Source organism: Copidosoma floridanum, unplaced genomic scaffold, assembly GCF_036245765.1.
Source record: "Copidosoma floridanum isolate Cflo_tuat_1 unplaced genomic scaffold, Cflo_Japanese_pri ptg000007l, whole genome shotgun sequence".
In the NCBI taxonomy this organism is placed as follows: Eukaryota; Metazoa; Arthropoda; class Insecta; order Hymenoptera; family Encyrtidae; genus Copidosoma; species Copidosoma floridanum.
Window position 1 is genome coordinate 4,035,742 of NW_028321884.1, and position 13,170 is coordinate 4,048,911.

The window sequence follows — 13,170 nt, forward strand, 5'->3', positions numbered from 1 at the left end:
GATTTTTTTTTTTTTTTTCTTAACTTGAGAAAAATAAAATTAAAAGGGTAAAGGAATAGGGTGGGACGAGTTTTTTTTTTTTTTTTCTTTTCTTACTATTTATATCTTAATAAATAGATCTATCTTACAGAGCCAACTGAAGATAATAATGTGTATACCTATGACATTCTCGCTGTAATGCCACATTCTAACGCTTACGTGCGTCACTCAGCAATTACGACACTCAAACTTTCGTTCATGTCCACTTATTATTATACGTATAATATGTTACTTTAACACGTTGTACAAACTAAAAGAATGAAATCTAATGACTTTGTGAGTTAACTCTGGCTTAGGCGCTTAAATGTCGCTTCTTTTTTTTTTTTATTTTTTTATTTTTTTTTTATTTTTATTTTTTAATCGTCTAATGACGCACAAGGAAAAATAATACAAATTATACACTTATTTATACCTCTCGATAATGAACTACAAACTAATTATAATAATTTTCAATCTTACGATGACCCTCGCATGGTGAAACCGAATCGCGTACATGCTTTATTTATTATTATTTTTTTTTTTTTTCGATTTAAATTACTTCGTACCCTTACACATATTTTTTATTTATTCGGTTATTGTTTTTCTTTTTTTTTTCTTTTTTTTTTTTTTTTCATCAATAACTAAACAAATCAGTCCAACGCTAAAAACATCAACAAACGCGTATATCCATGTGTATTGAAAAATGGAATAAGTTAATGCTGATTACACACTGTATTTTTCTCGATTCTTATGGATATTATCATCTAAAAAGTTTTTCTCTACTTTCAACTACGTTACTATACTCATGATGGGCAAGAAATCAGCTCACATGTACTACAAGGTATAAATCTTTAGTTTCGTTGTTTCAACTACTTTTTTTTTTTTTTTTCAATACTTATTTCCCATTATTTATTAATCCTTTTTTTTTATCAATGTGAAAGTTACGCGTCCAAGAGATAATACAACGCCGACAGCACACAACTATTTTGTTTGATAAGATTATCTTTTGCTTCACTGATTTTTGTCGATTTATTTTGAAAAAGTATGAAACATACGCCCAAAGTCGTAGAAATTGTATGAAAAAAACAAACATCGTTTTTTTTTCACGCATACGTAATACAACTTTTTAGTTGTTTTTTTTTTTTTATTACTTCTATACTATTATTGTGCTCTGCTTGGAATTTTTGTAGTCCAACGTTAATGTGATTTAAAATTCAAGTCGAAAAAGTGTGTGCCTTTTTAGGCCACTCGAAATGCGATTAAAAACTTGTTTCTTGTATTTATTTTTTGGTTGTTGTTTATTGCAATGCAGTATCTGTGTTTTCGTCTAAATGCACCTCTTGTTTGAGCTTTGTGTGAAAATTGGTTGGTTCTTAAAAATGCGCTCTATAGAGCTAATATTGCATAGAAAATTCAATAAGTCTCAATTTTATCAAAATACCGAATAGCAAATTTTTTGATAAAGTTCTTTCGCATGTTGTTAAAAAATTTTGTCTATTGATATTTCATTGAATTTTTGCACTAACTGCAATAACAAATATAAACTGTTGGTCGTGTATTTTATTCGTGACGATTTATAATAAAATATATAATACTTTTCGAGTCGATAGAAAATCCTTATAATTTATAGTAAATTAAACATGACGGCAATTAAGAAAACACTGTTTTTTTTATTTTTTTATTTAATAAGAAAAAAATGTACAAACACGTTTTTTCGTGATTTTTAAAATGTAAAAAATCTTTAATAACTTTTGTTTTTTGGAGTTTACAAACGATATGACCAAAATTTTCACACGATTTTGTGGTGGAAACACTGGAAAAAATTTGTTTTCTTTTCGTTACGTTAAATAGCAACTGTTTGACATATTTATAAAAATGATTATACACTTTGTTTTTATTCAACACCAACGTAAAACAGACGTGTATTTACTATACACTTACATTTACGAATAATTGTATAAATCCATCGAAAACGTCGATCTTGTAGAATCGAATCTTCAATCATAGCATGAACATGAAAAAATTTTCTTCCTCCCATCACGGAATTCGATTTGCACGCACTTAATCGCTACGGGTTTTACAAGTGAAAATACCTACGCACGATATGCTTCTTGCGAACAATTGTATTTCAAAATCTACGATTTTAATTTGGGGAGAAGAAGGTGCACGCGTTTATTTATATCATTCACGCAACACGCAGACATGTTTATTGACTTGATGAAAATATCGACGCCAATTGTTTCCCACCTCGCGAATATTTTCGACATTTAATTATAAATAGTGATAAAACAGTGTAGTAAAAAAATCCCCGAGTCACGCGTCTGGAACAATACATCATTCATCACCTTCAAGTCAATAAAATGCAGATACCGAAGATTTTTCTCAATACACATAGGACTAGGACTACTTAATGCTCGTATGATTAAACAGGCATTTGTTTGTTTGTTTTTTCCCCTCCACTTGATTCATAATTATACATATAGCGTGTGCCTTAAAATCAACAATGTACCACGTATGTTATACGTAATTGAACGGTTTTCTGTTTCATCGGTTATTCTCAACATCGGCGCATCCCCGACATTATCATTTATTCACAACTGTCTATCAAAATGAAATAAAAATAAAGTTACGATCAAACGTAATTATGTACAAATCAGTTTTACAACAACGCAAGAGCATGTGTGTAATATGTATAAATGTGTACGTGTGCACAGTCTGTCCGACTGCACATAACTGTTTATAAGTTCAAACGTTACATATATATATATACTTTATGCAACTCAACCAAACCGTTAGTTTCAACAACCAACCATTACAACGAAAGTACTTTACACTATTTATAATCTACATTTTCCTATACGTATCATGTATTTTCCACGTGAAAAAAAAAAAAAAAAAAAAAAGAAACAAAAAAAGAAACAAAATAAGAAAAAGAAAAGAACAATGGCGTACAAAACGTACGAAACTTGTGCAGATATTATAATCATTTCATTTTGATTAACAGTCTTAGCCTCTTTCTTTTGCATATCCGTAATATCTCGGATATAAATAATTAGCCTAACAATCAGCGTTTGAGGTGTCCATCATTGGCGCAGCTGAAGATCGCGAGATTAAAAGTACCCTAAAAGTAAAAGCAATCGCCTCGCAAAGGACCAAATCAACATCCATCCATGGAAGGGTGGGGCCTTACTGGTTGATCAGTCTGCCGGTCGCCGCTTTCACCTGATTGCCAGCCGACTTGGGAATGGCCCCGATGATCTTGACCCGCTGCTGCTGATGCGGCATCTGCGGTTTGCCATTGTCGGAGAACTGGGGGGGCGGGGCGAAGACGAGCTCGTCACCAGCGGTGACCACCGGAGTACCGTCAGCATTGAATTCCGGCGGAGGAGGTACAAACAGCTCGCCGCTCTGCTCCTCGGCGTCGGCCTCCAACGGCGGGGGCAACTGGGCCAGGCTCACCGCGTGCCTCGTCAGCGCACCACTACCCCCGTAACTCGCCCTCTTCTGGGCGCAGCTCAGACCCCCGCCCACCACTACCACCGTCGTGTTCTTCTCGTGGCCGTCCACGTGAGCTAAGAATTCACCATTTCGTTACAACACGTTTGTTGTCAATTTCCAAATAACTACTCACCTTGATGGTGGTGGTGGTGATGGTGGTGCACGTGCTGGTGGTGGTTGGCCTCGTTGTTGCGAGCTTGCGTGTCGTCGAAGCCCGAGGGAGGGCCAACCGGCACATCCTGGTCGGAGCTCACTCCGCTGGAACTGTTGTCGCCGTCCTCCACCATCGACTGCTGCGTCTGGACCCGAGGGATATGGACGTATCATATTATATTATATGTCATCTCGAGTCTGGCAAAATTGTACAACTGTATACGCGCCGTACCTTGAGCTGCTTCCTGACGTTCTGGATCTCCTCGACGCTGAACGAGTGGGGCAGCGAGCCCGACGACGAACTGCTCCCGCTGCTACCGGCCGAGGCGTTCGAGTTGCCCGACGTTTCCCGCGTCGACTCCAACTTCTCGCGCGCCGCCGCCTTCTCCAGCTCCTGGGCGATCTCCAGCTCCTCCCCCTCGTCCGTCAGCTCCTCGTCGTTCTCCGACTCGCTCAGGCTGTAGTCCGGCTCGGGTATCGGCGGCGCCGACCCACCGCAACTAGGGTTGTTACCGGCTGTAACGAAACAACCATTACTTAAACCCCCTTCGTCGATCCTCGAACCATCAAATCAAAATCTCTCAAACTTTCTCTAAATAGTGCATACACTGGGGATATTTCGCTATTCCACTCGAACTGGGGAATATTTCAATTAGGTGGTCAACTCGTTAGCACTCGAAATAGTGTAGTTGGTTGGATTACTGATTCATGTGAATGGGGTGCGAATGAACGATGCTAGTATAATAATGTCGGAGGAAGAAGAACTCACCACCAGCTATGCTGGACAAGTTTGAGGCGGAGGAGCTGCTGGCCACGCTGGTGCCCTTCTTCTTCTTCCTGTCCCTCATGATGCCGACGACGCTGTGGCTCCTGCCGCTTTTGAGCGGCTGGGCGTACTGGTTACCGTTGGCGAGGGGCTGGTTCCCGGTGGCTTGCTGTTGGCCCCCGGCTTGGACGCCGTTGCACGAGGCCAACTGTTGCCCGGGTGGGCCCGACTTGAAGGTGACGCCGGGTGGGCCCCCGTTGGGCGTGCGAAGACTGTGCGACTTGCGGAGCTGGACCCGCCCAGAGTGCCCCGGCAGACTGAGCGAGCGGTAACCCACGCTCTTCATGTCCTCGGGCGAGGCGTACAGCTTGGCACTGTTGGACGGCCGGAAGCTCGACATCACCCCGTAGATGTTCTCCGCCGTTGCCGCGGCCAGTTCTAATGAACGTAAGACAAATGATTTAGGGGTTTTTTTTTCTCTTTTCTTTTCGCTCGAGACTACTATTTGTAACAATCACCTTTGACTTGCTGTATGTGGGCCATGTTGTCGTAGACGGAGGCTGGGGTCGGGGCGTCCGTCACGGGGGCGTTGACGTTGACCTTGACGACTTGGCCAACGGGCGGTGGTGGTGGTGGGTGGTTAGGGGGCGGCAGGCCGTTCCTCATGGCGTTGACGTCCTCTTGACTGCGGTGGCCCTTGAAGGCCAGGCCCTGGTGCGTCGCTTGGGCCGCTTGGACGTTTAGGTCGGGGGTGCTGTGGAAGTCCCGGTGCAGGTCCGAGCCACCGCCCAAGCCTCCGAAGAAGCGCACCCGCGACGACTGCGCACGGAAACGTTTCACATGTATTTGCAACTGACGAGGGAGCTTCGTACCGATGAGCCCTCGCGTGTGTTAGTTTGATTTATGTACTCGGCGTACGTGTTAGTTGTTATACAGAGAGGGACTTTTGGACAATGAGTCAGTTCCCAAGTGATCGATCGGTTGATGGATATATGTTACGGGTGATCGAGTGTGAACTTACTTTTACTCATGGTTCGTGCTGTTAGGATTGCAAACTTGCAAAGTACAAACAACTACATATTAAAACTACGGTGTGTATGTGAAAAAATGTACAGGGTCCTCCACCTGTCGGGTCCGATTGTTTGGACGATGACTGGAAAAAAAAAGTAACATGCGACTCTACGCGTGTCTAAAAAATCATGCAAGCAGAGCACTTTTGGGGGAGTGAAGCAAAAAAAAGGAGGTGGTCGTTCAATTAGGGGGTGGCACGTCCTTGTGTCCTTACTTTGCCCTTGCGCTTCATCTCGGCCACGCTGGCGTAGACCCTGCCCGACTTTGCCGACGACTTTGAATGCGGCTTGGGACTCGGGGTGGCGCAGCCGATCGCGTTCACGTGCATCATCGAGCCGTAACGGGCGGCCGGGGCGACGGCGCTCATGCTACCCGCGCCCTGTTGTCGCTGAAATAGCTCCTGAAAACGATAAAACAGGACGATGCACAGGCCGTTCCCACGACAGCTCGCTCGGGGAATCCATGGCCAACGTCTCCTTTTGCCTTTTGTTTTTCTTTCCCCCTTTTGAAAAAAAAAAAAAAAAAAAAAAACAACGATCCTCCGAGCGAGCTAGTCGTCATGCATCTCATGCGCGGAGGACTGATACCGCCGGTGGCCGAAAATAACATTAAAAAGTGGATCAAAATAACAATAATTTTACTTGATGCACGTAAATCATAAACAATAACGCTCTCGTGTATACAACACATTAATATAAAATTGTCGGATGCAGTGACAAACGTGCTCTCTATGAATAATATAGTATATATATATGTGAATTAATAATCGGCACATAGTGCCCCGTCAAACATACACACAGATCGGCAACCATCAGATGCCAATTGTACACCATAGTAATGTAAAAAAAAAAAGCTCACCTCGAGCTCGGCGGCGGTGATGCGGCTCGAGGTCGGTCTCGACCGTATGCTCGCCGTCCTGGGCTGGTTGGCGTTGCCCTGTTGGCTCAGATTCAGCGACTCGGAGCTGTTTGACTTGCCCATCGTCATCTCGTCTCGATCATCCTTGTCACCGCCACCGCCTACAGAGACGAATAAAAATGAATATCCAACAACGAGGTTGTGGTGACGAAAAAAAAAAAAAAAAAAAAAAAAGGGTCACCTAGACCGGCAACCATGGACCTTGCCCTGGCCCTGCCTACGCTCAACGTGGTCTTGGGGTCGCGTCGGGGCGGCATCGGGGCTGGCGACCTGCCCAAAGTGCCCCCGATGGCGACGCTGTTGCTGGCCTTGCGCGGCAGGGTCGCGTACTGCCTCTGGGCGGGCTGACTAGTCGGCAAAACGGCGGCCGACTGGGAATTTGGCAAACCGAGGAGCGGCGAGACAACCGTCATCCTCACGAGTTCGCCGCTCTTGCGGATAAGATCGACCACGTGCTCGTGGAGGGCAGTGGTGACGTCCTCGCCGTTGATCTGGATGAGAAAGTCGCCCTTTCGCAGCCCGGCCAGATCTGCGACCCCGCCCTCGTCCACGTCGTCGAGGTACTGGAGGGCCGGGTAGCGCGCCGACAGGGTCATGTCCGTCAGGTTGGTGGTGCACTTTGCCCCGCGCAACACGAAGCCGAAGCCCTTGCGCGACCGGTGCAGCACGACCGTGCGCGGCTCCGTCGTTATCCTACAATCGTACGGTTGAAAACTGCGGGTCGTTATTTCGATCTTCTATTACCCAAGGATCAATGCTACATAATATATTGCGGTCAACGAGGCAAAGCGAGCTGCGCGTACACATACTTTTTTACTTGAGCGCTCTACGGCCACAATATTTCATTCAAAATAAATTGTTTTTTAATTAAAAATTTGGCTCAATTTTACGATATTACCGATATATCGAGTGACGTCAACGAAGCTTAATTTTACTTTGGTTATCATTTCTTTTTTTGCTCGAAGCAAATAACGTGTAATATCGAAAATAAAGTATACAACATGCTCGACTATTGAAAGAGAAACACGAGATCTTAGCATCTCGTTTATAACACTTGTTCTTTTTTTTTAAATTCTTACTCGGCTAGTACAGCAGAAAAAAGAAAAAGTTCAGCAAGGCACTATTACACCATCTACCCATAAAAAAAAGCAAAAATGTAAAAGCTACAGATAAAAAAAAGAAAAAAAAAAGGGAGAGATATACGGATAAGCGTATACACAAAACAACAACGATAATGAAACAAGCTGTCGAGCGATACGTGTACAATATAATGCAACGCATAACGTATATGTTCTCCGTTGTGGGTGTTCTCACGGTTTTTTTAATCTAGGAGCAGTGGCAAAGTACTTGTGCTGCGACTCCCGGCGGCCCAGCACGCGGCTCCTGTTGGCAACGGCCGCGGCCTCCCGCGCCACCGCCTGCTGCCCCAGCGGTATGTTGGTGTGACGCAGCCTGACCTCCTGGACGCAATGGGCCGGGAACAGTCCGGTGCCCTGGCCCCGCAGCACACCCTCCAGCAGTCCGCAGTCCGTTGCTCCCGTCACTGACAAACGAGACAAACAAATGTTTTATTCACCATTATCATTTTTTTGGCACTTTCGGCACCTATATAATCACCCACTTGGCTGCTTCTTCATTTCGACGCGACCCAATCGAGTGCCGAACGTAACGCGACTGAGTCTTATTTGGGGGAAAATAATAAATGCCTCCACTGCTCTTAATTACCAAAAGATAATGGATTTGTCGTTTGAAAATACGTGCGCGCGGCGTTCGATGAGCGGTATTTCTCGTGTAGTTGGTGAAAAACACGTTGATTGGGAAGGAATGAAATAAAAATGGTACGCGCGTTGTACACTGACCTTCGAGAATGTCGCCCTGGTTGATGTTGAGGTGTCCGGGTATGCCGCTGCTGTAGCCCTCGACGCACACGACTGTGGTCCCGGGTATCGAGAGCGAATTGTTGGTCGTGTCCGATTGCGAGGTGCCGACGCCCGAGCTGTCGCTTATGACGTCCGAGGCCGTGTCGCCGAGGCTCTTGTCTGCAACAGACGAGCGCGCATCACCACCAAAGCGCGGCGTCAGACAACACTTTTTTTTTTCTTCTTTATCTTGCGTCGCGTTTATTTTCCCCCCTTTCCGCGGCTCGCCCTGTTTTATTACACACGTCGTGTCTCTCGTTTATCCGAATAATCGGAGGTGAAGATGAACCGCGTCGAGCGCGACGAGATCTTCGGGAGTGAGGTGTATCGACGCGCGCCCACGCTGCTATCGCCCCGTTTATCACTGAGTAAGTAAACGCTTGTGTTTCCTCCCAGTTAAATGGCCTTTTAATAGGTGTGTACTCGAACAAGTGGTTTTCTTTTTCTTTTCTTTTTTTTTTTTTTAACTTTCGAAAGTTATGGTTAACGCAAGTGCACGTATACATGACTTACGAAACGAGAGTAGAATCGTGTAGTTTGGGCGTACAGGAGTTTAGCGTTGAAAAAGAATCGGTTATTTTTAAAATAGCGCAGGTGCGTAACGAATAAATTTTCTTTCTTTTTTTTTTTTTTTTTACTTCTAAATTGATAATGAGTTGCGCGAACTGTAGATAAGATACGTCAAAAAGACAAAGTGCCGTTGATCGGTATACTTTATCTAATCGCGTGGGCGCGAAAATTATTGAGTTTGATCGATCATATGGATGATGATTCACGGAGCAAGTATACCTATACTTACTTGATGGAAATCGATAAGCGGCTTCTCGGTTTCAATCAACGTGTTATTTTTAATTTTAATGTTTCACTTGTGATTGGATCTTAATGGGTTTCTTTATTTCTCGCGTTTAATAGTTCACTTGCCGAGTATTTTCAAATACATGTGCTCGAAAGTACTTTGATGCTTAACGAATCTAGGTTACTGTACATGCGTTCGGAAACACGTGGACATTTGAAAAGACCGGTCTCTTGTTTTATTTTTACGTTTTTTTTTCTTTTTTTTTTTTTTTTATCAACATGCACATCATGAGATTATCTATATGTCTGGAATTTATCGTTGTTTGGTTTTATAACGTGTAAAAATGTTGACAGCACACAAAACATTTGTAATATTGTGATTGGAAAACATTAAGTAATATTATTGATGTGAACATCCAATGTGACATTAGAGTGATAACACCAGAACCAGTTAATTAGTATAGTTGATGAAGTTTTTTTTTTTTTTTTTCTTCTTTCAAATATATAGTAAAAGGCAAGCCAACAAATACATGAATGTATGATATAATATATTGTATAATGTATATAATATATGTTCAAACGTGATTTGATAAAAAAACAAAACTGTGAGATATATAAGATTCAACGAACAATGCTCTAGCTCTAGATATAAAACCATGACATCTAATGATGATGATGATGATAATGATTGTTTGTCGAGTGACATCACACACAAATACATGTACGAATGTATAAAGCTAATTGTATATAAATATAGTCTATATGAATGATGTAAGTATATATATAACAAGACTCTATGGTAACAAATGTTTAAAAAAGATAACTAGTGCAAAGAAATGGGTATAAATGTTATTATGTTCAATGATTTCTTAACAAATATATACGTCGAAAAGAAGCTGAAGAATAAAAAAAAAAAAGTAATCTATTGGCTCTGCAATGAAAAAAAAAAAACAAAGAGTACTCGTGTCTCATTTGAACACGCAAGACTAAAATCACTACCTTCTGATGGAAAAAATCATCGCCGAGCATTTTTTTTTTTTTTTTTTTTTTTTTTTTTTTTTTTTTTTTTTTTTTTTTTACGTACTCGAGAAGTTCCTGGTGGTGATGTCACACACATCTACGTACAATCGACGTCGAAGCGCTTCCTTTTCCGGATAGACCGTCGACTTTTCGTATAAAAGTACAAGTAGAAGAGAAACAAAAAGAAGTGGGACAGGGAAAGGAAAAAAAAGATGCAGTACTGGAGGGGTTGTTGATACTATTGTAAAATAAATGAAACAAAGAAAAAAAAAAAATTTAAAGGAAACCGGTGGGGGAAAGAGAAGGAAGGGAGATAGAAAAAGAAGCACAAGTACCTGTGACAATGCTGGCCGAGTCCTCGCCGGACGGCTGGTTGCTGCCCTCGGAAAGACTAGAGCTCGCGGAGCTGAAAGGCGCCAGACTGCGGCTACTCGGCGAGGGCGAGGGTGGCATGTCGATCGGCCTTAGGCCACCAGTGCCGGAGTGCTGGTGTATGTCGAGTCGGTGCTGGAGCTCGATCCGGTGCTCCTGCAGCCTCGTCAGGCCCTCGACTCGCACGTTCTGATAGTGCTCGCCGCTTGTCGGTAATCTTTAAATTTTCGCCGGCGCACGCGAGCGATTTTTGTTTTTTTGTTTTTGTACCGGTTAAACATTTGCCCTCGTTTGCTCCATACAAATGGCGAACTTTCGATCCTAACGATACTTTCGCGCTTAAGAAATAAGAATACACGCTCGCGCCTCGTATCGTCAAAATCCAAAGAGCCACTTAATTTTATCTTACATATACATATACACACAGAGATAGGTCAAGAGGTATGCGTAAATTGTCTTTGCAAGCGCGATCATAGCTCTCTCTCTCGCAGATTATTGATTTAGGGTTTGTTTACTTTGGGTCGTCGGATCGGGAATGGAAGGTGAAAGGATGTGTAACGACAATGACGGTGGTGAACGATCGGAGAGCCTGATGAATATGCAATGACACGTAAAAAAAAAAAAAAGCACACAGTAACGAATGAATTTTATGAGCGATAGGGGGATCGCCAAGAAAAAAAAAAAAAAAAAAAAAAAAAGAAAAGAAAAGGAAGAAAAAAAAAAAATTTCGCACAATCGGCGAGGAGAGATCGAGGAGTACATAATATATATATATATGTATACCTCGTCCCGGCAAAGACAGTTTATGCTCACCTCGCAGCGAGCTCCCTGAGCTGGGCAGGGCTCTGATATTCCGATCTTTGCTGCGTTAGCTGTCGTTCGGACGGATTTCTCTGGATGGTATTGGTATTGGCGCTCGCCGACGCAGGCACGGAGGGATCAACAGTGGCAGAACCGGCACTGGTCTGCTGCTGTTCAATGGACGGTACTCTGTTCAGGCATCCGTGGTGGGACTCTGCCCTGGGCATGGTCGAGAGGTGGTGGTGGTTATCGGCGCTCGGGGCCCTGCCGAGGCTACCCGCGGCCAAGTAAGCGTCAGCCGAGGAGACGACCCTGCTCGGGTTCGAGTAGTGCTCGTGCTGGGAGCGATTGAGGGTATTGGCTGCCGAGGTGGTGGGCGACGTCAGCACCAGAGACGTGGACATGCCGATTGGCGAGGACGGGGTCAATGGCTGCTGGTACTCGGCGCTGGACGGTTGTCTGGTGAGGGTGCCGAGGTTCCCGGCCGAGCAGCTGGTCGACAGGCCACAGGTGAACGCCACCGAGCGTCGCTTTGGATTGTAGCGCGGCGGGCCCTTGAACGGCACTGCAAGATACACACCATCCCCCCGCGAAATGGTTGCCGGAGGAGGTGGGGCTCTCGTCATTTTTTATTTTACCTTGTCAACTTTTCTTTTTTTGTTTTTTGTTTTTTTTTTTTTTTTGTTTTTCGTTGCAGTTACGTTGTTCACCGTCTGTTCCGTCTTTTTTTCATCCAGACTACCAAACTTATTTTTCAAGACCATGTTATTTTTGGGTGCTCATTCAAGTTCAAAGGTAAAGTGGTGTGTTAGCGGTATATCTTACAAGCTCGCATCTCAAGACCAGTTATTTGGTTAATGTATATTGTTACCGCCGTATAGTTACGGGCACTCTTTTTTCAATATTATATTAATAATAATCGTGAAATAAAAATATTATCTACGTTTAATTGCAAGTTGCCCATAACTAACGATGCACGTGGCTGTATATTAGTACGTATAAAAATCATCTATATACCGCTGCAAAGCGTTTTAAGTATACTCGATCCAGAAAATCAACAGTAGCAGTCGTACACTGTTCCTTGTTAGTTTCTTTTGTTTTTTTTTTTTCTAGTTCCTCTTGTCTTTTGCGTCTTCCACGTTGATATATTAGCTGTCACTTAATAATCTTCAGGGCTGTCGTTCGTACATACTTGGTAGGTATAGGTATTATATAATACATAACAACGTCAATTTACTCACATACGATACAAATGACAAAAGACAATCATGGAAACTGTGCATGTTTGTTATAAAAATTATATTTATATATACATATATATTTCAATACACAAAATCTATTGTTATAACATTATGTTGGATACGATAATTATATACGTGACAATCAGATATGATTTTAACTACTGTCTAAATTACATACCGTTACAAGTAACGCCCAATCTATCATGTATGGATATATAATTATAAGAGAGGTTCAAGGCCAAGTGCTCATTTAACGATCAATTTGGTCAAACTGAATTAATCAATCATATAAAAACATTTTTCAGTCAATGGAGGATGGTTTTATCACCATTGTGTGCAACCAAAGAGGAAAGGGGGACATTGGAAAAATTAAAAATTAAAAAAAAAAAAAAAAATCGATCCAAGTAAAAAAAAAGGTACCATCACCACCAGGTCTCGGTGCTTTGGGTATTTCCTGCGTTTTGTTCCCCGCGTATTTATACACGCACATATGGTATAAAAACGAGCAATTTATACACGTATATATATATATATAATATACACAGCTGCAGCATTCACTAGGCAAACATGATATTATACTTATATATATATAATATAC

At 42.7% G+C, this 13,170-nt stretch overlaps 1 protein-coding gene across 8 annotated transcripts in view; it reads right to left on the minus strand.

The window, feature by feature from the left end:
* Positions 1 to 617: 617 nt before the first annotated feature.
* Prosap (SH3 and multiple ankyrin repeat domains prosap) overlaps positions 618 to 13,170 on the minus strand; it is a 170,643-nt gene continuing 158,090 nt past the window's right edge. For 3 of the 8 annotated variants that reach the window (XM_089589048.1, XM_014352190.2, XM_014352185.2), the window contains 12 exons: positions 11,344 to 11,896; positions 10,494 to 10,747; positions 8,284 to 8,463; positions 7,739 to 7,967; positions 6,606 to 7,117; positions 6,365 to 6,525; positions 5,721 to 5,906; positions 4,954 to 5,254; positions 4,439 to 4,873; positions 3,902 to 4,185; positions 3,650 to 3,815; positions 618 to 3,590 (listed from right to left, as the gene is read on the minus strand). In XM_089589048.1, coding sequence (XP_089445174.1) covers positions 3,205 to 3,590; positions 3,650 to 3,815; positions 3,902 to 4,185; positions 4,439 to 4,873; positions 4,954 to 5,254; positions 5,721 to 5,906; positions 6,365 to 6,525; positions 6,606 to 7,117; positions 7,739 to 7,967; positions 8,284 to 8,463; positions 10,494 to 10,747; positions 11,344 to 11,896 — 3,647 coding nt within the window. In that variant the 3' untranslated portion in view covers positions 618 to 3,204. Of the gene's footprint in view, positions 3,591 to 3,649; positions 3,816 to 3,901; positions 4,186 to 4,438; positions 4,874 to 4,953; positions 5,255 to 5,720; positions 5,907 to 6,364; positions 6,526 to 6,605; positions 7,139 to 7,738; positions 7,968 to 8,283; positions 8,464 to 10,493; positions 10,748 to 11,343; positions 11,897 to 13,170 lie in introns of all 8 variants that reach the window. The other 5 variants (XM_089589053.1, XM_089589052.1, XM_089589049.1 and 2 more) reach the window with 4 other exon arrangements.